We start from the raw sequence: 26972 nt of genomic DNA, 5'->3' as shown, positions 1-26972 counted from the left end.
GTCATTACCAGATCATTCTCCTCCAGCTTCAATCCAGGGTCCATCCAGTCTCCGTTTTTCTGCCCTTCTGGTATTTCAGTTACATCTGATCAGGCTCCCGACCAGGCTCTCGTCCAGGTTCCAGTTCAAATGTTGCCTACCGTTCCTGCCACTCAAACATCGAATCGGCACCGATCCAAGCGACTTCGGCCTCAGGACGCCCCTCCGGATCGATTGTTTTGGAAGCCTCTTCGTATGTCAGATAACCTCAGAGACGGTGCCCCTCTTGGTATGTCGGGTCACCTCAAAGACAGTGGCCCCCCCTCCTGTTTGTCGGGTCTCCTCAGCGACAGAACCCCCCCTACTGTATATGTTGGGTCAGGAAGAGCCGGAACCTCTTTTGTGTTAACAACACCAATTTATGTTTTTCTTTCCGGTTCGCGAGCCTCTTCGTATGTTGGGTAACCTCAGAGACGGTGCCCCTCTCGTGTGTTGGGTAACCTCAAAGACGGTGGCCCCCCTCCTGTTTATCGTGTTTATCGATCAAGTAAATGTTGGGCCTTGAAGAGGCGGAACCCCTCTCTCCATGTGTATATGTTTTCTAACTCTGTCACTAAACACTATTAGGGGCCATAGCTCCGCCCCGTGAATCTCAAATATGTATTCACACACACACAAAAATAATTTCACAATCCCAAAATATAAAGTGCAATAATACTAAGCAACTGGTGCTTTAGACTGGTCAGGCTCTCACATTAACAAACTGTATCACGATCAGTGCACAGTAGCGATGCAATCACAGTAAAATTACACATTTAAAATAAGCAATTCTTATTTTTTTTTTAGAATCATAATAGTATTTTTCGGATAAAAATTGTGCTAATGATGATTTGGAGTAAATAAATTGAGAATCTAGCCCTATGTCTTTCCATATCTTCATCATGATTTTTATTATTATTATTATTATTATTATTATTATTATTATTATTATTATTATTATTATAGTAAAGACCAAACTATTGTTAAAGGTTATACAGTAATCTTTACTAATAGCAGAGATGCGCCACATTTGGTCAGATGTGTCCACTGTGTTTTGTAACATATCCACCAAAGTCATCTTTGAAAAGAAAAAAAAAAATTAAAACAATTTAAAGATTTAAACAACTGAAAACAAATTTTATTCGTGGATTTTTTTTTAATAAAACAATTACTTTAATCAACAAAAAAAAAAGGATATTCATTAAAGTGGTTATTTAGAATACAGCTGGATGGAATGAAGGAGCCTGCTTTAGACCAGGGTAATCCACAGAGTATTTTACAGCACTTTCAAATCACCAGGAATTTCATTAGAGCTGGCTTTCCCAATCCTCTTCCTGGTTTTCATTAAAACTGAGTTTTCAGTTACTTAATTGAACCCTTAATTGAACTATTCATTTTCTTAATTAGACCTTTTTATTTGTTTTCATCTTTTAAACAGTTGGAGAGTTCAAGTTAACTATACAATTTTATAACTAACTGTTTAGGAGCTGAGAACAATTAAAAATGTCTAAGCGTATTATTAGTTTGATCAAGTAACTAGAACTCCATTGGAATGAAAATCAGCAGACACAGGGGTCCCCAGGACCAGGATTGAGAAACCGTGCTGCAGAGTACCTCTAAAAGAAATGGCTGATGCAAGCCAGGATCTATCTCCACCCTAGCACTAATCTTCTAGAATACGCTTTAAAAATACAGTTGTAATTCTGTCAGATTATGCATTGATGAAATCATTCCAGGCAACTGGTTTCATATTTTCTTTTAGTGTTTAATCTGAATAGGTATGCATGTACGCCCATGCAATAACAACACACTAAACTTAAGCTTCTAATAAGGTCCAATAAAGTATTTTAGGGTGCAGCTGGAATAAAAACCTGCAGCGACACCGGCTCTCTAGGACCGAGTTGTGCACCACTGCACTAGACAGTACAGCAGCACCATCTATATCAGGGCTTCTCAAACTCGGTCCTGGGGACCCCCTGTGGCTGCTGGTTTTCATTCCAAATGAGCTCTCAAATTACTTAACTAGACCCTTAATTGAACTGATAAGTTTCTTAATTAGACCTTTTTACTTGTTTTCAGCTCTTGAACAGTTGCAGATTTCAAGTTAGCTACCTTAATTGAACTGATAAGTTTCTTAATTAGACCTTTTTACTTGTTTTCAGCTCTTGAACAGTTGCAGATTTCAAGTTAGCTATAACATTTTATAAGTAACTTCATCTGCAACTGTTTAAGAGCTGAAAACAAGTAAAAAGGTCTAATTAAGAAACTTATTAGTTTAATTAAGGGTCTAGATGAGTAATTGAGAGCTCAGTTGGAATGAAAACCAGCAGCCACAGGGGGTCCCCAGGACCGAGTTTGAGAAGCCCTGACATAGTTACATACTGGTGCACAAAAGAAATGCAACACTCAGGTCTAATGAATTTAATCAAATATTTTAAACATAGATATCAAAAAAAATAACAGAAAATGTGAACAAAAATACAGATCAAAGAATCCTGATAAGTTTTCAGTATGAAACATGACAGTGTCAAAATCAAAACATTACAAAGTTAGTATTGATCTCCCTGACCATTAACACAATCCTGGCAGCGTTGACGCATAGACCTGATTAGTCTGGATAGACTGCTGTGGGATGTTCCGCCACTCTTCTTGTGCCGCTGCAGCCAGCTTGCACTGGTTGGCTGGTATCGGTGTTTGGCACTGGCGATTCGGTCCCACAGATGTTCTATTGGACTCAGGTCAGGAGAAAAAGATGTCCAAGGCAAGACCTCGACATTGTTTTCTTGAAGTTCGTGCAATTGTAATCCTAGCGCTGTGTGGTCTTGCACTGTCCTGCTGGAAAATCGACACTTCCAGATTGACTTGCAGAAATGGACAAACTGCCACAAGGACTTCATTACTGTATTGCTGAGCAGTAAGGTTGACCTCAATCTGCACCAAAGGCATTCTTGTGTTATATTCCTCCCCACATCATCACACTTTCACTGCCCCATCGATTGGCTTGAATCAGCAACAGTTAGGGTTTTTACAAAATCACGTGACTTGAGCTCAGTATTTTGTTATCCCAAGGAACAATGCTACTCAAACAATCAACAAACCTATCTGCTCACTATTTAAAATGTAAATAATATTACATATGTGCCCAATGAGCGATTGATATAAACCTTACTGTTTCGTTTTCATTGTGCATAAGTATATAACAATCTATTGCTACATTGTTTTGGGAAACTGCTTTGGGCACAGGTGAACTGTTGTTCTTTCTAGCCAAACCAACAGAGATGTGCCAAACCTCACAGGACTGAGTAGTTTGTTAAGCATGTCAAGAATGTGAATAACAAGGTACATGAAGTGAAGAACTACATTAATACAGTTTATTTAGTTTCACTATACAGCCCTAAACAAAAGCATCAATTTACCAAAACCTGGTTTCACATGTTTCTGTTAACACCTCTACTGTAGCTTACCTCTCATGGCCATACAATGTAAATGTGTTTTTCATTTTTTAGTGTTCGTATCCTTTTTGTGTTGCTGATGCATTCTTCAATTGCGAAAAAGTGTCAATAGTTCCATGTTCTATCTACAGAAATGTGCAATTGATATAACAAGAGTGTAAACACGATATCACCATGGGATACCACTCTGTGTGTATCTCGGTAGTCGTCAGCATCATCTTCGGTGAGTATATTTAATTCTCTGAACATAATCTTAATCCTGTTAGCTGATTTGTATAACTGTTGTTTTAACATGTACATTTAAATTAACTGTGTCAGTCCATTGCCAATCCTACTCAAAACTGTTCATTCTCATTACAGATCGATCAGTAGCAGTAGTAGAATTTTATGGTATTTTGTTGGAATTAAAAGTTTATAGCATTTGAGCATAATTGCATTTGTTGAATCAGAGAATATAGGATAAACATTGTATTTAATAGAATATAGAAATCAAGCCAAGCCCCATCTTTGTTTATACATATTTTGAGTATGTGGGGAGCAGAGTTGAGTTGAAAATTTGCTTCATAATACTGTTATTGCATGATTTAAAAATCTGGATTCTTAAACTCAAAGCAACAGAGGACCAGGTTATGACAGCTTCACTCAGCACACCTGCAAACAGCATACTGTAGTTTTAGACTCATTTGTATATATATATTTTTTTTTTGTTTAAAGGTTGCTTCACGAAGTCTACATTTGCACAGGTATGGGCTATGTGATATCAGGCTGCTAGGGGTGTTTAATTGCATTTTCAAAATGGTGTTCTCAACCCATCAAGAGGAACAGTATATCATATCTGATCATTCAGTTCAACTGAACCTTATGGACGCTGTTTACATTTTTCTCAATGTTATCCCATTGTTAACCAGACAGTGTTTTAATAGCATGGCTGAAGAAAATTATGTTTATGGTCAATGTTATTGACCTTAAGTATATAGAAAAGAAAGGGGTCTTTAAAAATACTGTGCTGCGGATAATAAATATGCAGTATTGTAAATGGATCAAAAAAGGAAACAAAAACGAAACTTCAGTGTTAATGCTACTTTGTGCTATACGACTGAGATGAAAGTTTACTTTTATATTTAAAAAATTGTGTTTGTTTAATTGCGTTGTATATAATATATGTGTTCGAGGGATCGCCGCCAGCAGCTGGCGCGCGTGCACTCCGTTCCAATCAGTTTAACATTTAAATGGAGGTAGGCTGACGTTTCTCGTTTTTTGTTTTCATCGTGTGAAAAAATATTGTTTTCATTTTTAACGGTAACACAGCAATGCCATAACAGAGAGTAAAAAGAAAGTGCTGCATACAGTAGACTTATTTGAAGTTGTATTTCAACAACTTTGCTGTTACTTTATGTTCTGAAGCACAATATTGTGTTAAGTATCGTTTTTATTATTATTATTATTATTATTTTATTATTATTATTATTATTATTATTATTATTATTGCTTTGTCGTTGTATTTTTTATGAATATTATGTTTTTCTTTTAGTGCAACACCATTCAAGAAAATGGTAAGTTTTGTGTGTAAGCAGAATTTAAGCTATCATTTGTTAAAATGTATGTTTTTGTTAGAAGCCACTGTTTTTTTTTTGTTTTGTTTTTTTTTTTTTTTTTTTTTTTTTTTTTTTATTTATGTATGTTTTTATTTGTTTCGTTTTAACAGCCACAGTCATTTGTGCTGGAGTTAAAAGGTGGGTAGGAGAAAACTGATGAGTACAGTGTTTTCAGTTTGGAATTTTTCTTTCATACTTTAAAATATCACCAGTATTCAGTGTATGAAAAATGAATGTTTACTTCTCACAAATTCATTAGAAAACATCATAGTTCATGACAGTTTTTTTTTTTTTTTTACCTTGAAGTAAAAAGGTTGCAATGAGCTGGTGAAACGGTTTCCTTTTTTTTTATATATATATATATATAGCTGTGCAATTGAGTCCTTCCTGGCAGCTGGAAATTTCGCCAACGGGCTCTGCGATTACACCATTATCGACTATGCCTGCTCTTCAGTAAGTTTCCTCTTAAAGATAACTATTCATTACCTCTGATAGGCTAAGCAGAGACTGCAAGTATCAAGCCCACTAGAGCTTCACAAGACACCCTTTGCTCAAAAGTGGAAGGTGATATTTAATCCCATTACCAGTTGCCTGTAATGCTAGTTCCCAATACAGCATTCCCAAAATAAGATATCCGATTTCCTGATGTGATAATGATTCAGAATGTGGATTGGGTCAGCCTTATTTAAATATAATACCTACAGTATACCTCAGGAAGATCTGATCTTATTTATTTTTGCAGGTGGAACATTTTGTTGGCAAAGACTTGGCTAACCTGTTAAACTGCACAGTTAACAACAATGTGAAGTTTACAAAAGAAGCTTTGAAACTGTTCTTTACCAGAGTATCTGGAGTACTGGATTCAGCTCTGGATGCCTACTCTAATGCGGTATAGTACCAAAAAAAAAAAAAAAAAAAAAAAGAGCAAGCCGTATTTTGTGCTTGTTTATGCGTCCCCCCTATATAAGTGCACCCCACACTGGAGGCAGTGTGGTCCAGTAGTGGCTTGTAACTAAAAGGGCACTGGTTCAAATCCAATCTCTGCCACTGACAGGTTTACTGTGTGACCCTGAGCAAGTCACCTAACCTCATTGTGCTCCGTCCTGCGGATGAGATTTTAAATCAGTGTCCTGTTGTAAGTGACTCTGCGTATAATGCACAGTTCACAGCCTGCCTCTGTTAAGCACTTGTGAAGGTGGTCCACTATGAAAGGTGCTATATAAAAATAAAGATATTTTTATATTACATAGGTGCATTTTAAAAGTGTAGCACAGAATATGTCACCAAGTTGCTGCTATTATTATTATTATTATTATTATTATTATTATTATTGTACCCTGCTGTCCATGTAATATATAGTACAGTACTAAGTAAGGATGAGGCTCTCTTTAAAAAAGGTGAAAGTTTATATTTATTGAACACCCTAATCAACAGGTGTCATCAGTTGATATATTTTTATATATTTGAAATAAAGTTGCTGAATTACTGAATACGTAAAACATGTTAGATGATGAGAATTTGCCAGCTGGAACTAAACAAACCTATTTTACTTTACAGACCACTTCACCCAGTCTGTCTAAGGCTCTCATCCTTGATGTACTGGGAGAGTTAAGAGTTAACAGTTTCAGCCCTGAAAACTTAACAGACATGGACTTCATCAAGCAGTGGTTCCTAGTGAGATTCAAACCATTCCTGGCATCTGCATCTGTGGATTTCTTATCATGCTTAAGCACCAAAAACTTCAGCTGTGAGACATATCAGGCCGTGTATGTAAAGACTTTATATTATTTTATTGCACACACTGTGCACACATTTCTGTCATTCCCTTTAATTTTAGAACACATCATCTAAATTTCAATTGCCCATCTAAATATATATTTTATTATTACGTAGCATGTGCTGTATGATCATAGTAGATGTATTTGAAATGAAGTGTTATCTACAATCAATTATAACACCCTGAATTGGAACATTTGCTTTTGCAGCCCCACTAGCTGTCATTTGTTTGTAACTAATAGAGGGTAATTGTGTGACACAGCTGATGTCTTTTTGGACCTTCTCTCAAGAGGTGGAAATCTCTATAAGTTGTCATTTTGGAAAAATAGTAATTTTTTATTTTTTTATTTTTTTTAATGAAGTGGAATTTAAATAACGAAATAATACAGTAAAATAACCTATAATACCCTTGTGTGTTGTGCAGCTCCAATGTAACATGTCTAATTAAATTACGTTTTATGTTTTCCCTTTGTAGAGTTACAGAGCTAAATAATGAGTTTTCAAACATGGACAACAAGGGTCAGCAATGGGTCTATACATATTTCATTAATCCCTTCTTATCCAGCAGCAATGCCTCAGGTAAAATATCTATTTGTTTAATTATTAATATAATGCTCTCCCATGCTTTTTTTGGTTTATTAGGACAAAATAAGAAAACTCCATAACGTTTATAAATGGAGATTAGTAATAGCATTGCTTTCAAAAGGAGAAATATATGGAGCATAAAATAATAAAATAAAATGTTTTGCCTAGCCCTGTATGTTTCTCACATGCCTTGATTTCCAACATACATAAGAGAATGGAGAGATTAGATTGTGAGATCATTTTGATGCATTGATTTCTCTATGTTTTACAACACATTACTTGAAGGGTTTGCGAAAAGAACACTTTTAACATAGCCATTTGTAATTTCACTTATGACTTCCCTCCAGGTTCCACTTGCATTTCCAGTACTAGTAATAGCCGACAGTGGCTTCAGAAAAATTATGGACATTTTGTTGTCTTTGCCAAGTACAAAGACTTTGTTAATTTAAACAGCAACTTCAGTGGGGTAAGTACAGTTTCTATATGAACCTGGTAAAAGTTAACATCACTCATATGTTTTTGCCCTCTTTTACGGATTGTGTTTCCAGAAAATAAATAACTGTAACCAGGTAATTTGTAATGATATTGGGTTCAATTAACAATGTCATTATGTAAGGAGATATTTGCTATTAGATAACAAGAAACACCATAATGAAGAAATGTCTGATGGTTTACAAGGTGGAGAAAAGAACATTATCATTCACAATTTAAGTGTGATCTAAATCAGCATATTTTCTAAAAAAATCAGTTGTAACGACTATACCTGTACTATTGTTTATGACTCTTAATTCTGCGTTTCCTCTCAGGTGGAAGCACTGGCTCTGCTTTCCCCAGGACAGGTAGCAGAACTGACTGTGGACCCCAGTGTCGGTGCACTGGACAATGTGGTGATCATCAATCAGGTCTTTGATATGCTGCAGAACCATTCCCATGGCAGAGAGCTTGAGGATTTCTTTACAATGTTTGTCTTGGTCACAGCGCAGGTACTTTTTAAAGTTCAAACACTAACATTAACTCCAACTTCCAAAATGGACATGAAGAAAATGTAATTGCGGGTTACATAATTTGTGGCAAGCTTCAAAACTAAATTCAGTTGCTTTTGTTTCCCTTTAAAAAAATTAATAAATCTTAGATATTCTCTAACCCTACATTCCCATATTAGGAGACCTATTCCTGGCCTCATTGTCTTGATCAGTTTTGCCATGCTGCAAACGAGTATAGAAGAACTGACCTTTGCTGATCACTGAACTGTAAACCATATATTTTGCTCAGAGAAATATAACAGCCATCTACAACACTGATGTGAGAATGGTGATGCTGAACCGCACCTTTGCCGCCCTGAGTCCCGAATTCCCAACCTTCAGTACTACCGAGTGGGAAGATTGGTTTCAAGTCAAACTAGTTCTGCTGCTGCCTAGTGTCAGTCCTGGTATTCTGGCAGCTATACCGAACAACATCAGCTGTGATTCCTACCAAGCTATGTAAGTGTGACTGCTGAACTTGTCATACCTTATCCTGGTCCCTTTTGAATTGTGTATATAATTTGTCTGTGCGTAAATTATGCAGTAAACTGAATGTACCACGGAGCCAGTAAGCTACAGTATTGTTGGTTATTCTCTTTGTTCTTTCACAGAATCAAAGGCCTGGACCATGCACTGAAATCATCTGAACAGTCTCACTTGAATTCCAGCCTGTTGCTGCCACCCCCAAAAGGTAATCTGCTGACAGTGAATTCCATGCATTCCTGTTTATTGTCTAACTGTACCATGATTAGAGAGAAGCCAGTTTGGGTACTGACCCGCTTGTTTGGACAGCCGCTCAAAAGCCATGATCAGGGTTTGCGCAGCGACAAAGTATAAAGGCACAGGCACAGGACTGAACATCCCACTAGGGATTGACAACAGGACCTGCTTATTCTAATTCTGGATTGTGTGATAAGGGGAAATCACATTGGCATAGTGGAAACTTGTCTTCCAGTTTTCACTGCATTTTCATATCGTTGTTTTGAGCACGTTATCATTTTTTTTTATTTATTTATTTATTTATTTATTTATTTATTTTTAAACAGGTTGCCCTGGGCACTTGGAAAAACTGGATCTGCTTTCCCCAGAAGAGATAAGCAGCCTGATTCTGGACCCCAAAGTTGGCGCATTGGAGAGTGTGGGGATCATCAATCAGATTTTCGACAGGCTGCAGAACGATTCAAATGCCAGAGAGCTTGATCTCTTCTTTATACATTTTGTCTATCTAACACAGAAGGTATGTTTTACTTGGGAAACACCCCAAAAACTTGTTCAACCTTCTAAATGCACTCGAGAAGAGTTCTGAACCAACAGCCCTGATTCCGTGAAGCATAGTAAGAGAAGCATGAATTTCATGATAGGGAGCTTGGTTTCAGAACGTTCACAATGAAACTCTTACTCTCCAGTTAGTAGTTCTATTATTGTCCTCAACTACCAGCTGTTCCATGCAGCATGCTAGTATACTGTATATATTCAGGCCTCTGAGCTGTACTGAACTGTGAACATTTTCCTCTGTTCAGGATAACGTGACAGTCATTAAAAACACTGATGTGAGAATGGTCATGCTGAACCGCACCTTTGCCGCCCTGAGCCCCGCATTCCCAACCTTCAGTACTACCGAGTGGGAAGACTGGTTCCAAGTGAAACTAGTTCTGCTGCTGCCTAGTGTCAATCCTGGCATTCTGGCAGCTATACCAAACAACATCAGCTGTGATTCCTACCAAGCTATGTAAGAATGACTGTAGAACTGGTAATACCTTAGCCTGAAAACTGTAACAACAGAGTTTGTTACAGACATATACATTTAAAAACCAGCCTGTATTACCTACAATTTTTTGTGCAGCCCTATTGTAGGACACTCTTTCAGTGTCACTTAGAACATTGCTAGAAATATTGCTGGACATTTTTAAGCAAGTGTATTGCAAGTTTTCCTTCTGCAGACTCTTGTGATTTATATTTCTATTGTAAATTTGTCCTGAACGCCCAGGCATGACTTATGCTAATGCCTGTTTTATTTATCTACTGTATATTATTGTGTGTTGTAAATGTATGGATCCTGCCCACAATTGTTATTTCTCATTTCTGATTCCATCCTTTACAGAGTCAAAGGCCTTGACAATGTGTTCACATCACTATCACACGGACAAACTCAGGCTGTGTTTAATTTCATCAAGAGCTACTTAATGCAGCCATTCCCTGAAGGTAATCTTTTGGAAATCCATTTTAAACATTCGGTCCTTAAATCTGGGAAAAGATAAGGGCAAATCTTAGTGAAGTACACAGTCGTTTCAATGTATTTTCCAAAGTTTGTTCCTAAATATCCTTTTATAACCTATTCTACCCTTTCCCTCCTGCAGGCTCTTCCTGTGTCGAGACTAATAATATCAGTCACAAGGACTGGCTGGTGAGGAATACAGCAAGATTCAGCACCAGTGCTTCGTACACGGACCTCAAGCTCCTAAGCAAGAATTTCACTGGGGTGAGTCTTGGGTGGAAAAGAAACTAAACAATGCACTCTCAGTCTTGTTTGATTGCTCTGCATTCTGGTATCTTTATTGAAACCCAGGTCATTATGTTTGGTAAAACTATTAAAGGAAAAAAGCAAGTAGAGAACAATTTCAACTTTCTGCTGCAAAAATCCAATACATTTCTACGATCAACGTTGTGCCCCTAACATCACCTCAAGGGTGACGGGACACGACATTGAATAGTGTGGGTGAGATGCCCATCCAGCTTTGTGATCCTTACTTGTGCTTTTCCCCTCAGCTGGAAGCACTGGCTCAGCTTTCCCCAGGACAGGTAGCAGAACTGACTGTGGACCCCAGTGTCGGTGCACTGGACAATGTGGTGATCATCAATCAGGTCTTTGACACGCTGCAGAACCCTTCCCATGGCAGAGAGCTTGAGGATTTCTTTACAATGTTTGTCTTGGTCACAGCGCAGGTACTTTTTAATGGTCAAACACTAACATAAACTCCAACTTCCAAAATGAACATGAAGAAAATGTAATTGCGGGTTACATAATTTGTGGCAAGTTTCAAAATTAAATTCAGTTGCTTTTTTTTCCCTTTAAAAAAATTAATAAATCTTAGAAATTCTCTAACCCTACATTCCCATGTTAGGAGACCTATTCCGGGCCTCATTGTCTTGATCAGTTTTGCCATGCTGCAAACGAGTATAGAAGAACTGACCTTTGCTGATCACTGAACTGTAAACCATATATTTTGCTCAGAGAAATATAACAGCCATCTACAACACTGATGTGAGAATGGTCATGCTGAACCGCACCTTTGCCGCCCTGAGTCCCGAATTCCCAACCTTCAGTACTACCGAGTGGGAAGACTGGTTCCAAGTCAAACTAGTTCTGCTGCTGCCTAGTGTCAGTCCTGGTATTCTGGCAGCTATACCGAACAACATCAGCTGTGATTCCTACCAAGCTATGTAAGTGTGACTGCTGAACTTGTCATACTTTATCCTGGTCCCTTTTGAATTGTGTATATAATTTGTCTGTCCGTAAATTATGCAGTAAACTAAATGTACCACGGAGCCAGTAAGCTACAGTATTGTTGGTTATTCTCTTTGTTCTTTCACAGAATCAAAGGCCTGGACCATGCACTGAAATCATCTGAACAGTCTCACTTGAATTCCAGCCTGTTGCTGCCACCCCCAAAAGGTAATCTGCTGACAGTGAATTCCATGCATTCCTGTTTATTGTCTAACTGTACCATGATTAGAGAGAAGCCAGTTTGGGTACTGACCCGCTTGTTTGGACAGCCGCTCAAAAGCCATTATCAGGGTTTGCGCAGCGACAAAGTATAAAGGCACAGGCACAGGACTGAACATCCCACTAGGGATTGACAACAGGACCTGCTTATTCGCATTCTGGATTGTGTGATAAGGGGAAATCACATTGGCATAGTGGAAACTTGTCTTCCAGTTTCCACTGCATTTTCATATCGTTGTTTTGAGCACGTTATCATTTATTTATTTATTTATTTATTTATTTATTTATTTTTAAACAGGTTGCCCTGGGCACTTGGAAAAACTGGATCTGCTTTCCCCAGAAGAGATAAGCAGCCTGATTCTGGACCCCAAAGTTGGCGCATTGGAGAGTGTGGGGATCATCAATCAGATTTTCGACAGGCTGCAGAACGATTCAAATGCCAGAGAGCTTGATCTCTTCTTTATACATTTTGTCTATCTAACACAGAAGGTATGTTTTACTTGTGAAACACCCCAAAAACTTGTTCAACCTTCTAAATGCACTCGAGAAGAGTTCTGAACCAACAGCCCTGATTTCGTGAAGCATAGTAAGAGAAGCATGAATTTCATGATAGGGAGCTTGGTTTCAGAACGTTCACAATGAAACTCTTACTCTCCAGTTAGTAGTTCTATTATTGTCCTCAACTACCAGCTGTTCCATGCAGCATGCTAGTATACTGTATATGTTCATTCCTCTGAGCTGTGCTGAACTGTGAACATTTTCCTCTGTTCAGGATAACGTAACAGTCATTAAAAACACTGATGTGAGAATGGTCATGCTGAACCGCACCTTTGCCACCCTGAGCCCCGCATTCCCAACCTTCAGTACTACCGAGTGGGAAGACTGGTTCCAAGTGAAACTAGTTCTGCTGCTGCCTAGTGTCAGTCCTGGCATTCTGGCAGCTATACCAAACAACATCAGCTGTGATTCCTACCAAGCTATGTAAGTATGAGTAACAGCTGATATTTTTACTTCTTGTAGTAAATGATTAGGGCCTTCCATGAATTGATAATGATCATCTTCTGTTTTTTGTTCTTCTCAGAATGAAAGGCCTTGACAGTGTATTCAGAGCTCTCTCTCCTGAACAGTCTCAGATGGTGTTTAATTTCAGCAAGAACTTCTTGCTTCAGCAGTCACCAGGAGGTAGTGTTATGTTATATCTCAGTTTAATGTATTCTACCTTATTCATGATCGAATCTTGAAATAGTAATTGACAACCTTCATATCTTGTCTCCTGTAGGGTTTCCTTGTGTAAACAGCACCATTAGTACCAAGGGGTGGCTGGAAAGAAATTTACAAAGATTTAGCAGTATTGCTTCATACAGGGACCTCAGGCTGCTCAACAGGAATTTTGCTATGGTAAGTATTTTTCAGAGGAGAAGATAATAATATTAATTGTCATTTAGAAGACACTTTTATCCAAAGCCATTTAAAGTCACTGAGGGGTGAACTATGTATCAACAACTGCTGCAGAGTCACTTACGATAGGACCTCCCTTTGATAAAGCTCGCTCATGCATATCATTACTGGCTATGTTTAATTTCATTAGATTCATGTTTCACTATTTAATAATCAACAAAAAAAAATAAAATTGAAAAAGTGGGCATGTGGCTTAGGAGATCCTATCATACAATCAAGCATATCTCAATACGTGATATGACAAGATGCAGCTAACATTAAATCTTCTCCACATTTAGCTGGAGGACCTGGATGTTTTGACATTGCTTCAGTTCAGCCAGCTTGCAGCTGCTCCAGGAATCCTGAATACCTCAGAGGATGTCAGGAAACTGATGATATTCTTGAACTCTTCCAATTCTGCCCTGTTTTTTGATGTATTTATACCTGCTGTCCAGGTACAGTGCTGTGTCTTAAGACCTTGATCCCTGAAAAACAGTTTGAGTAAACCTGATGAATGTTGGTGGGTTTGCTCATTTGTGGATCATTGACCTCTTTTAATGAAAGTTTTTTGTTTGTTTGGCTCTATATTGGATTGTGTGCTTACATGGTGGATTGGTGTTTGCAATTTCACTCAGCATTATACAGTTTTCCCACAGCTCATTAAATGGATTTCATGCACTGGCTGATGTAGAACTTGCTCACAGTTAAAAAATTTCTCCTGGTCTACATGGGTTATAGAAATGAGTCATCACAGTATGAACTATGGAAAGCATATTCCTTATTCTTGGAGCATTTAGTACACTGGTTATAGTGTACTAGTACACTAAATGCTTCACGAATATGTGCTATTGCAAAATAACAGACGTTGAGACCGTTCTATTCTTTTCATTTATCAGATAATTTAAAAATCTGTTATATATATATTTTTATTTCTGAAGGGACGAGATGTTCCAAATGCTGTGAAGACAGCACTGATACAGGGAGCTCTTGATAAAGGTAACCTGTCTGCAGCCAATGATGCAGAGATCCTAAGGTGGCTGGACATCAGGCTCATGCCTCTGCTGCCAGGACTAACTCCAAACCAAGTGCTGCTCCTCTTCGCCCCTCTGAAGAAAATGAACTGCAGCACAAACCATGAAGCGTAAGATAATCCTTCACTGCTTTAAGGACAATGTGATTTATTAGTTGTCAAGAAAGACTGCATAATTGTCATTTTAAAGAAAAACACTGTCCAAAAAAATGGTTTGATTATAAGCTTATTATTTACTGTAACTTCTTCCTGAAGTATGTGAGTTGATGGTATGTAAAATAATTAAATAAAATAAAAAAATGTTGGCTTCTTGTAACCCTTGAAATAAAATCTGGTAACACGGAAATGTTAACCTCCTTTCAAAAGTGGTATGGAAAAGAAACTATGTATTAATTTTGCGCTTGTATTAAGACTGAAATTATGGGTGAAGCGCCATTCTTGTCTCATTCTAATGCTGGCTGTTGTTGACACCTCTTACGCTATCATTTTGGGTGCTTTTTTGTTTTCGTTATTAATGCTTAATATGTCTCAAATTGCAGTTGTTGTGTTCTGTGATTCACAGTGTGAAAATACTGAGCTCCATTAGTGTCACGCTGAATGAAATTGTACAGAAAGAAGTCTACAACACTATTCTGACCACACTTAAAGGTAATTATAAAAATGATAGATGTAAACTAGGCCAAGGACTGAAGAGTTATCTTTTGGTTGTAAAATATGTACACAGGATATTCAATGTTTAATCATCGATCACATTTTCTCCACATAATGTTGTGCCCCCCACAGTAAAGTGTATGACATATGAAAGACCTCACGTAAATAATGATTTGGGAAGTAACTAATGTAATTGGTATTAGGGGTGTGCGATAATACTGATACACTGATATACTGAGATATTCATCAGGCAATACAATAACTGGTATTTGAACAACAATACTGGTATTTTTTGGTTCAACTGATTCAGGGAAATGTCGGCTATTATCTCGCAGGATAATCACTTCCCGCTAGAACTCGTAATGCAAGCAGTGCTAACACAAAAGAAAATATGGCAGAAGCACACAGAGAATAGTGCTGGTTGTTTTGTTGTTTTGGAAGCATATTAATAACGTTTGTTAATATACTTTTATGGGGGGGTTGGCATGACAGCGGTACCACCAACCTTATAGATCACATTAGCCGGTATCACACTTGCTTGCAGAAGGAAATTCGAGACCCAGTAAACAAGTAAAGGCTAGTCCATTGATTTCATGTCAGCAAACAATCACATCTATGCTCCAGGCAAATTACCCAGCTAATTCAGCAAGGGCGAAAATGATCATGGAATTAAACTCAGGCCATACAGAATGGTTGATTCTGCAGACTTCAGAGGCTTGATGAATGTCCAGGATCCACGATATCAAGTACCCAGCAGGAAACACCACAGATGTACAACAAAGTGAAGGCTGAAGTGGAAGCAGAATAGCAGACTGCTAAACAAATGTTAACTTATAATGACTGTGTTGAGTTCAGAAAAAAAACATGTTTAACATTAATAAAAATATTGTTTATGTTCAAAATTAAAAAATTACATTAAAATCAATTTTTTTAGAGAATTTTAAATAGCTAATTCAGTGTTTTTTAAATATGCAAAATTGCAATATGCATACAAATTTGATTAATAACTGTTCAGTTCTCATTTTGGTAGCAATAAAATCAAGTCAGCATCATTCAGCCTTGAATTCCAATATGTATCGCAATATTATCTTCAGTATTGTAATATATTGCAATACAGATCCTCAATCCCAATACCCACCTCTAATCGGTATTATAGCTGCTAAAAATCCTGCTGTGCCTGTTACGCACCATAAATTCATTACCCTTTCTGTGCGAATAAGATGAAAAGATAACATGTGCAAGATAGTGCTGTCATATATGGGTAATCTGGCAGCTCCTAAAGCTTAACTTTGATGTCTTTACCCCCAGATCCAACTCCACTACGCTGCTACACAAATAACAGCTTTCTTGTGTACATGAACGATACCTTCCTCAACTTTGGAAGTTTCCTTACTCTAACCAGCATCCTTTCAGTGGCTCCAGAAACACGTGCAGCAGAGGTAAAATAAAACTACATTTTACTTGACATAGTTTGGTTTTCTATGTTTTATGCATCATGCTTTGTTTTCTTTTTATAATAGTGTTTGTTATTATAGTTTTTAATATAGTAGTGGCACAGATTTAATCATAATTCTTGATGGGTCTTGGGTGTTTATAACCGCAACAATTATAACAGTTTAGACACAAATAATGTTACCTGAAGGGAAGTGAACGTTGAGCATAAATCAGTAGCCTCATGTAAAGCTTTTACAGTTATCTGTTCTACAACACAAAATGAAAAAAAAACAGTATTTCACGATAGCATGTTTAGCTGTTCTTTTGCACAATACTGTATACATGTAACCATGCTCAGAATGTAGTTATTTTTAGTTTTTGTTACAAGCTGCACATTTTTACAAGAGTCATCTGAATACAAAGGGTCATCGTAACCTTTTAACATCCTTCCATTTTCATTTCAGCTGGTGAACACTGTAACACCCACTGAGCTAAGTCAATTTCTCAGTGTGCCTGAACGCATTGACAGCCTCACCCTGCTCACTGAAGTTTTGAAAAACTATACACAATTACCTCTGTTCATTGACGATTTTAATGGGAGGATTTCACAGGTAGGATGCAAGAGATTACTTTGTTTCTTCTCAAGCAGAAATTCTTAAAAGAAACTTGTGAGCAGTCATAAAGGTTTGTATTTTATTTCAATGTATACAGCAGTTGTCTAGCCTCCCAATGTTGACAGTTTGGGATAGAATGGCAATCAATGTATCAACAGTTCAAATGTTGCAGGAAATTCCCTACTCATGTATTCAAACTGTACAGGTACCTCTCACAGTGGCGATCTTGTTAGAAGCTAATGCTTCCTTATTTGTTTACAGGTGAACATGTCGAAGGCCATCAAATCATCCATCCTGAGGGCAGTTTGGACGACGGTTCTGAGCACTGATAGTGAAGCTGATCTGGATAAATGGTTTAGCACAAGACTGATCCCATACCTGGAAGCTTTCGACAAGAACCTCATTACTTCCAGTGACACGCTGGCTGCCAAATGCTTGCCATTCAGGAAACTGTAAGCATGTCATGAATGTAAAGTGGATGGTAAAGTAGCCAGTATAAAGGTGGCAGGTGGGAGTGTAGAGCAAAGCTTAATTCAGATGCAGTAATTGTAATGTCTTGTAACTTGATTTGGGCTTTATTTAGGTGTAGGTAAACATTGCTAGAGAACAAATCGCAAACTGCCAGAGGATTAGATATGGCATATCCAGAAAAAATACAGAGATTTACAGTAAATACCTGATTTGTTTTTACCATCAATAGCCATTTGCTCTTTACAAAGAAACTATGCTCATCATGCTTTGATATGAACTAAGCACCATAGTTGTAATACTGGCATTGTAAATATCATCCATAGGGTTCAGGTTCTTGGAAACAGCAGCAGCTATTATACAGACTTCGACAGGAAGGATGTGTATGGCACAATTAAGTCATATCTTTCAACAGGTGAGTCATTTAAGAGCCAAACTGTGTGGCACATCCACAGTGAAGTGACACATACTGTACATATGAGACCAGTGTATTGAGCACGGGCACCTCCGACATGTGATTACCTTGCATGATCTTAAAGGATTGATGGTCCCTGCTGTGTAATTTATTCAGTTTATGAACCATAATCTATACATGTATCCAGAATACAAGACCATTAGCAGCAAATACATCTCCACAGTGCATCAGTGTGAGTTTCCAATATCATAGTCATGCTTGTCACTGATTTGCAGGTTACATTTCCATTGCTTTCTGTCGTTCAGTCACACTATAAATGTATGTCTATAGCCCTACTTCTGCATGGAAGCAGACTTACACTACATTATTTAACTGTGTATTTTTAGCAAATGTTTAGTAATTGGCACCTAAAAGATTCTGCCTCTTTTTCTTCACCACAGGCACAAAGCCGAAGTGTTACAATGCTGCAGACCCAGTTCTGAATTCAACTGCTTGGTTTGCTAATTACCTCGGACCATTCATTATCTTCAGCAGCCAAAATGACATAAACATATTTGGTTCGACGGAACAAGTGAGCAAAGTTCGTTTTTTTTACAATTAAAGTATAGTGTGTTTTTTTTTTTCATTATGCAATTATAAGCAATTAAGTCCTAGCAAATAGGAAGGTGTGCCGAAATGTATCACTTCAAAACAGCCTGAGAAAATGTTGGCATTGATAATGTCACATACCAGTTTTACTAATATGTTGCATAGTAATTCCAAGTGCTAAATAAATCTATTTTTGTTCACCTGAATAGTTCAACCAATAGTTTTTCCTCTTGTCATCTGACATTCTCAACCTAATTCATTCCACTGCAGCTTAAGATCTTTGCGGATAACTCTGACAATCTGAAGCTCATGAGCAATGAACTCATCCCTCAGGATGTCCGTGCTCTCTACAGCTCATTGGTGTTTCATCAAAATCCAGCATTTAGTATTACAGAGTAAGTCTCATTTAACCTTGCTCTAGTTCTAATTCTTGTTCTAGTTAGTTAGTTGTCATAAGTCTTCTTTTATCACACTCCAGAGACAGTACTCTCATTGTCAGCTGTTGTTTTCTCTAGAAACTGCTCATTTATTCCAATTTGACACCTAGTGAATTCTATAGTTAATAAAAAATTCAAAATGAATCCTGGTGAAACCCCACAGGAATAGCAGCTACTCCAGAGGGACTGATATGAATTTTCCCAGTGTTTTAAATGTTTCTGGTTGCTGTTTTAGGCTTCCTGGTGCGCTCCTTTGTTTTGCCCCAGACTCTGGGTACTCTTCTGTGAAACCAGCTGAGCTGCAAGCTTTGTCAGAGAGGTTGCTAAAAGCTTGTAACAAGACTCTGGATTCTGCGGTAAGGTTACAGGCTGGATGGTTTTCAGGTTTACCTTGGCAATTTCACCAGTATTTTTAAAGTTAGTTATTGATTTTACCATTCTTTAGCTCTGTTTACCAAGCTTTCGCTTTTTCGTAAAGTGTTTTCTGTGTGACACCTTGCTACTTAAAGTGATGCTTTACTCTAAACCAACAGGTGTATTCAAATGCAGTAAACATTGTTGGATTCTAATACTGCCAGCACTAAAATCATTCAAAAATGACACTTTTATGACCTCTCACAGTGCAAGTCAGTTTCTTTAAAGTATTTATTTCAGTACTAACAAATAAAACATTGGCAGGATTAAGATCTGCCACTGTTAAGATCAGTTGAATAGACCCCAAAGTGTGATGCTACAGATTTTCTTATGAAATGCCATTCATTTTGATGTAACAATCTACATAAATCTACCTGTGTGAATTTAAATTAAGGTTCCTTTGGCATGAACTTTATGAAATAAACTGATAAAAGAAAACCTTCCAAATAAATAATTAACAAGTTTCTCTTTCAGATTGTTTCAAATGTGGCCCCAAACATTCAAAATGCCTCTGCAGACATCATAAAAGCCCTAGGAATTCAAAGTGACCAACTTTCACAAGGACAGATTGGTCAGATTCAGCCTGGAGTTGTTATTGAAACTCTTAACATCCTGAATACAGTCAGCTGGAACCAAGGGCAGGCCATTCTCCTGGTTACAAAGGTGTTCCAAAATGGGTACAAGGTAGAATTGTCCTCACAATATTATTTCATTATTGTTAAGAATTTGCATTATTATGGTAAGATGTGCATTCAATGTTAATTATCTTTGCAGAAATACTGCATTAAACCACTCTGTTCATATAAATATTTTAATCGTAATGTATTTATTTTGTCATAGCTTGACAATGTAAGTTCGCTTACATCTCTGGGAACCCTGGTCCAAGGCTTGCCTTCTAACACAATTGCGAGTGTTAGCCCAGCTGTCGCTCTCAGCGCCGCAAATGATCCAGCTTTTGTTCAGAACATCATTAGAGGACCAGAAGTTCTTCAACAGATATTTATTAACAAGGTATGTGTGTGAGATTCCACTGAAAATATAACTGTTTTACGCCTTGCTTCTGTTAAAGAATATAGTAATCACATGATATTGTATTGGTTAAATGCATTTTAATTATGATTTTATTTTTTATTTTTTTATTTCAGATCATTACTGTGAACAGTGATCCCAACGTCATGTTGCAAAACATTCCTGATGATATGGCAGGTCTAATTCCATTGCCTTTATTGACTTTCTTGGGAAGCACATTTAATCTTGAACAAATCGAAAAGAAAAAGTGGAAAAAGGAACAGGTCAGTTGGATATTGAACAACCTCTATTTATGATGTATTTAAAGAAACTAGTTAAACTAGGTAGGTATTCCTTTCTGCATGGTTGAAATGTCTTGTTTTGGCAGCAGTGAGGCTTGACCTGCCTCAGTGCCCTCTTCTCCTGGCTTGAGGGTTCTACAGGTCCTGCCTTGTCACTGTACATACCATGTCACTGTTATCCCAACCAGTCTCTATCTCGGTACTCAGGAGGTGTGCATGAAGGAGGGTAGTTCATAAAATGGCATCCATTTACAATATATACACAATATTGTTATCCATTAACAATGTTTTCTCTATCTTTTGCAGGCTTCCCTATTTTTTCACAAAGTAGCGATCACAACTACCAGTTATGATAAGTATGTTTTCTATTATTATTATTATTATTATTATTATTTATATTATTATTATTATTATTATTATTATTATTATTATTATTATTATTATTAGTGAAAACAATTCAACAGTTACACATAGCATAAATCAATAAATGAATGGCAAAGCATTCTGTACGTAGTCACCTGAAAGGGTGTATTGTGATATTAGTTGAGTTACTTAAAGAATGTTGTAAAGTCTGTTTTGATGGATTTAACTGAGATCTTTTGAAGAAGAATAAGAAGAAAGTACTGTATAAATAAAAAGAGTCAAATAATCAGGACTTTGATCTTAAGATTTGTGATTATTGCTTGTATTAACTTTTTACTATTTTTTTGAACCAGTCTTTCCCCATATATACTGCAAGGATTCAGCTGCAGTGCCGTGCAAAGCATTCCAAACAACAACACTGTCAACATTGTCAAGGCTTGTAGGGGTAAAAAGGTACCCCTAGTGGAGGACCAGGTGAGTTTATAATACATAAGATTAGGATTGTACAGTGTTTATCATGACTTTGTAATCGGCCTGCTTAAAGATCACCGAAACTCGTGTACCGTAAACCTGAGAGAACTGTGTAGTACCCAGTCATCAAATACATTGCGTTTTCATTTGAAACAAAAAGTCGAAAAGCTGATATGAAAATCCAGATACCAGGTTAGCTGGACTGTCACACTAATCCCATTTTCGGTATTTGCCAGCTGTCCTGCATGGCTTATCACGTCGCTGCAAATGCATCACCACAGGACTTCACCAGCTATCCTGTAGACATGCTACTCTATTACCCGTGAGTCGTTTTTTTTTTTTTGTTTTACATTTAACAGTGGCAGGTTATGCATGAATCTTATTATAATGTTATTTACCTTACTCTATATACTTACCCATGTGTGTGTATGGATAGATTTACATTATGATGAATCAAACTATTATCCCAGCAACTGGATGACTAACAATTATTAATTTGATTTCAGCTACAGTCAGATTCCGTCATCAAACTGCCGATCATACTTTACGGAAATTGGTGGTGCAAACTTTTATGTTTTCTCCGAGACATCAAATAGACCAACTGCCCTCACAAACTCTGCTAAAAACTGTCTGGTAAGTAACATATATGAGAACAGGTGTGTGTGTGTGCGTGTGTGTGTGCGTGTGTGTCAGTGTGTGTGTCAGTGTGTGTGTGTGTATTCAGTATGTCTGGATACATTGCACATGGTAGACATATGCAAAGCTGATTGAGCAACAGGCTAGTGTTGTGTTACTTTTGAAGTCTATTCTTCTAATTTCTTCCAGGGTATAACAGGCACCAGTCTCAGCAGTGCAGATTTAAATGTGCTGAACAATATGGTCTGTATCCTGAATGGAAGCTACATTGAAAACTCGGACAATCTAATCTTGGAAAAACTCAAGAAGTGTGAACAACTCACTGCTGGACAAATTGCATCTGTTCAAAAAGTACTTTTCAGCGGCACTACAAAATATGGGTATGTGTACACACATAGTTCAACTAGTTTTATATTAGACTGTAAACACACAGGAATACTTCAGCAACCGTTGCCAAAACACAAGCCAGAAAAATACAATTCATACTTTGTTAACACAAAAGGGTAGGCTGGTATACATAACAAATCCCATTTGTTTCCTTAAAGTCTAATGAACTTATCATTATTTTACTTCAGAAACTCTTCAACTTGGACACAGAAGACACTGGCAGACCTTGAAGAATTGCCTTTGTTCCTAACAAGCGAGTTTTGGTCCAAGTTCAAGCAGGTAGTCAATCACTAAATATCATATATTAGAAAGCAGATTAATGTCAGCGGTGTTATCAAAGCTGAGAACAGAAGGTGTATCAAAGTTGGTCAGATCTGCTTTATTATTTTCCAGTTACAAGTGTGTGGTACATGTTATACCCAATGCATGGCACAACCAACAAGCCAACCATCTTCGTACTTTGTTTAACAGGACGACAGAAAAAGCTTCCTCAAAGCCCATAACAATGTAAAAAAAGGCCTAAAAAAAGAACTTTTTACACAACTTGGTCTGGCAAGAAGAGTAAGACGTGCAGCTGGTAAGTAGTATCTTAATGTTAGTAGTGTGACCATGCTGTACATGTTAGCATACACAATGCTGTTTAACAATGGACTGGAATTCTCTCTTTATTTGTGATGCATGTAGAACATATTTCATTTAAAAGTGGTTTTATAATTTAGTGAACCCAACTTAACTTCCTCCTGATTTTGTACTTCTGTTTTCAAAGCATGCACTGCTGGAGAAATAACAACGGCCAAGATCAACGAAGTTACTTTCCCAATTGATTATGATGAGACGCAGTTCAGTTTGTGTTTGGCAAACAGCACTGTGAAAGACAACCTGGCACTCTTGACTGAAAAAGTTTTGGTTGAAAATTATCAGACTGTCCTTTTGCAAAAACTGAAAGAGGTAAAATACTATATTAATAATAATAATAATAATAATAATAATAATAATAATAATAATAATAATAATAATAATAATAATTATTATTATTATTATTATTATTATTATTATTATTACTATTTTAAAAACAATACTAATAATAGTAGCAACACTACTTCAACTAATGTTAGTAATAAAATAATTACATCTATTCAATTCATTCAAATGTTCAGACGCATGTCAGTTAAAGAATTGAATTCAATGTAATATTTCACACACTGTGTGGTTTTTGTTTTTTTTACAAAAATGCAACAAAAATATGAACACTTCACTGCCCCCAGACGCACCATACAAACTGACAATTTGTTAGCTGGCTAGTTAAATCAATCTCTTTAGAGCACTCTTGTCACTTGTTGATTTTAGCCATCGATTGTGTTTTTTGGGAACATTTATGGCATTTATATTATTTGTTGGAAGAAATGGACAGTGCTGATCTTGATTCATACAGGCGTACAACAACAGCATTCCTGAGGATCAACTTCAATTGCTTGGTGCCACTTCACGAGTGGCCTCTGTAGCTGACATCAATTCATGGACCATCACTACAGCTGATACTCTGTCAGCTTTGATGAAATCTGAGGATGGCAGATGGGATGCAGATAAGGTAAACACATTCTCTCATTCCTATGTTTTGTATACCATATATCTTTGTCTGTCTTAACCATGCTTTATAGAATTATCTATTCTTTATTCTGTAAGTTATTATATTATAAAGATTAACACACGTTGTTCAACATCTAACCTTTCCACACCTTTTTGTTTTAGAGTGCAGCCATCATCACAAAATATTTAGCTGCTGGCAAAACCTTGGATGCTGTAGCACTGAAAGCTATTGGCGGTGAGAACCTGTGCTCTCTTAGTCTGAGCCAACTGAAAAACATTACAGCACCGAACCTGAGGTGAGGGGATTCCCAGGCATTCTCTGGGTCAGTAGGGTGCTAGAAAATGCTATAGCTGCACAAAATTAAAGAAATACAAAGAGCGCTGAATTGTTGTCTTTCATTTATACAGAGATGCAGGGGCTTTGGATATTTCTTCATGCACTCCTGAGAAAAAGAAAAAACTGTACAATACAGCTTCTGCAGCTTTGATCAACCAGAGGAGTGATGTGCTGACTTACTACAGCCTCATCAAGCCCTATCTAGGTGAGTTCCACTGCTCCAGCTTGTAATGGTTTCAGACCTTCTCCTGGGTCATTCAGTTCAGTTTTAGTCCATTTTAATTGTATATTTAAGCAATAATTTGTTTATAAGTATTGTGTAAAACATGCTGGATTCTGATAACTTATTTTAAAGTTCGGAACATTTACCATCGAGATCACTGCAAAAATCATTGCTGTTCACCATTCAAGAGAAAGTGCCCGTCGATGAAGCCTGTACCGTGTGTTAGTTGACTGGGAGTGATGCGCACCTGCAGAGCCTTCATCGAGAGGGCACTATCTGATTGGTTGTAAAGGGTGTGACAGCCTATAATAAAGTGTTGATAAATGCTGCTTTTAATTTCTGACTCAGAATATCTTTAAATCAACATATACTTCAGATTTCTTTTTTATGTTTACAGTGGTATAATTCAAGTTTATTGCCTTAACAAATATGTTTAAGACAAAACAATATTTACAGATCCATACTGTATTCCTATAAAGTAAACTGTTGCCTTTTCTTTTTTTGCTTAGGTGGTGCTCCTCTGGAGGATGTACTAAGCATTGCTCAACAGAACATTAACATGGACATCACAACTTTCAAGAACCTTGACAAAGACCTTATCTTGGTAAATGGCTATGCAGACTAAAAACCTGTCTTAAACAGATAGATTACAGCCCTACAAGGTTATAAAAACAGAGTGTAGTTTCTTTAATAGGTTACACTGTGGTTAACATAGTTTAAAACATAACACACCATGAAAAAACTAATTGTTTTGGTATTTTTATGATGTAGTTTGGAGATATAGTCTGGGTAATACTGTCACTTTAGATGTTCTTAAAAACCTGAAGTGTAATAGGGGTTGTAATGGCAGTGTCAAAAAGCGTCATTTATTTTATTTCACAGAAACTCAGCCCAGATACAGTTAAAAATCTTCTTGGCAATAACCTGCGAGATCTTGAAAGCCAGGTGAATGACCCTGTGATAAAGGAATGGCTGTCACGCCAGGCACAGTCAACATTGAACTCTCTAGGGGTGTCTGGAGTCACTGGAATACCAGACCCTCTTCCTGTTGGTGTAATAACAATCCTGAAACCAGGTAAGTCATCAACTGTCTTTTCTCCTTTCTGTGCTTAATCTGTCACAGTACAGGTGGATAGACTACTGCAGTTTGCACTTTCATAATATGCAGCTTTACTGTTAGCTCCAAGAGGTTTCAAATGTTTATATGGAAAGGTTGTTCTACCAGTGTAATGCATGTAATAATGCAATGTTGAATCTGTTTTTGCCTTTTATCTTTTTTTAGAGGCAGCAGGAGCGAACCAGCTCGTACCTCGTGTGCTACAGACGCTCTTCATTGGCATGCTGACAGCTGCATTGCAAAAAGTTCTGTAACTTGACATTGTTGATTAAAGTATACCAAGCTTACCAGGATGAAAAAATAATAATGTACACACAAATGCACTTCACTTTAGTTTCTCATGTTTTATGGTGTTATTGCACAACAGTTAATGATGACCCTGTCGTGACAGATTGTTGCTGACACTTTTCTACTTAGGATATACTTAGGAGAAGTATATAAATATAGATATATACTATATATATATATATATATATATATATATATATATATATATATATATAGAGATATATATTTATATAAAGTTACAAGGTTTTTTTTTAAAAATTATATATATATATATATAATATATATATATATATATATATTAATTTAAAATAATATATTGGCATACATATTGTATTACTCTACATAATGTTTAAAAAGTTCTTGAAAATGCAATATTATTTAAAATGTGCACACTTGAACTATGAATGATATGTATGTCAAATGAACTACAGAAATCCATACAATAATGAATATTATCTGTTTCTGTTTTTTTTTAATTTTATTTGTTGTTTCTTTTATTGTGATAAAGGAATGTTATATCCTGTTTAACTTGTAAATGCTTAAATATACTTTGAATAGATTCACCATGTTTAAATCTGTATTTAAATGTTGTT

The 26972-nt window shown here is 36.8% G+C and overlaps 1 protein-coding gene across 4 annotated transcripts; it reads left to right on the top strand.

The window, feature by feature from the left end:
• Nucleotides 1–3621: 3621 nt before the first annotated feature.
• Nucleotides 3622–26525, top strand: LOC121330804. 4 transcript variants are annotated; one of them, XM_041277605.1, is made up of 50 exons: nucleotides 3624–3693; nucleotides 4185–4213; nucleotides 5002–5023; nucleotides 5176–5203; nucleotides 5434–5518; nucleotides 5808–5954; nucleotides 6623–6831; nucleotides 7317–7420; nucleotides 7774–7892; nucleotides 8233–8409; nucleotides 8699–8907; nucleotides 9060–9139; nucleotides 9495–9685; nucleotides 9969–10177; nucleotides 10550–10650; nucleotides 10806–10927; nucleotides 11215–11391; nucleotides 11681–11889; nucleotides 12042–12121; nucleotides 12471–12661; nucleotides 12945–13153; nucleotides 13254–13354; nucleotides 13452–13570; nucleotides 13909–14064; nucleotides 14548–14750; nucleotides 15202–15287; nucleotides 16599–16729; nucleotides 17189–17335; nucleotides 17600–17790; nucleotides 18133–18221; nucleotides 18662–18792; nucleotides 19080–19204; nucleotides 19482–19602; nucleotides 20135–20344; nucleotides 20501–20671; nucleotides 20806–20952; nucleotides 21277–21326; nucleotides 21687–21807; nucleotides 22041–22126; nucleotides 22311–22437; nucleotides 22630–22820; nucleotides 23016–23106; nucleotides 23299–23404; nucleotides 23594–23775; nucleotides 24260–24415; nucleotides 24577–24710; nucleotides 24823–24956; nucleotides 25484–25578; nucleotides 25857–26049; nucleotides 26257–26525. In XM_041277605.1, the coding sequence occupies exons 1-50, from the start codon at nucleotides 3645–3647 to the stop codon at nucleotides 26343–26345; spliced, it is 6630 nt and encodes a 2209-aa protein (XP_041133539.1). In that variant the 5' UTR covers nucleotides 3624–3644; the 3' UTR covers nucleotides 26346–26525. The 4 variants fall into 4 exon arrangements, with proteins under 4 accessions (XP_041133541.1, XP_041133542.1, XP_041133539.1 ...); XM_041277606.1 differs by lacking the exon at nucleotides 20135–20344 and having other exon boundaries at nucleotides 3625–3693; XM_041277607.1 differs by lacking the exons at nucleotides 9060–9139; nucleotides 9495–9685; nucleotides 9969–10177 and having other exon boundaries at nucleotides 3622–3693.
• The last annotated feature ends 447 nt before the right edge of the window (nucleotides 26526–26972 follow it).

The sequence above is a fragment of the Polyodon spathula genome, chromosome 18 (assembly GCF_017654505.1).
Source record: "Polyodon spathula isolate WHYD16114869_AA chromosome 18, ASM1765450v1, whole genome shotgun sequence".
NCBI classification, from domain to species: Eukaryota; Metazoa; Chordata; class Actinopteri; order Acipenseriformes; family Polyodontidae; genus Polyodon; species Polyodon spathula.
Note: the sequence above shows the minus strand (reverse complement) of the source record. Positions and strands in the feature narration are given on the sequence as shown.

Bases quoted from the DNA above. Each gene is read 5' to 3' on its own strand.
- LOC121330804 (XM_041277605.1), top strand. From the start codon at position 3,645: ATGGGATACCACTCTGTGTGTATCTCGGTAGTCGTCAGCATCATCTTC. The intron at 3,694-4,184 runs GTGAGTATATTT...TTTTGTTTAAAG, and splicing joins AGTCGTCAGCATCATCTTCG to GTTGCTTCACGAAGTCTACA. The intron at 7,421-7,773 runs GTAAAATATCTA...ACTTCCCTCCAG, and splicing joins ATCCAGCAGCAATGCCTCAG to GTTCCACTTGCATTTCCAGT.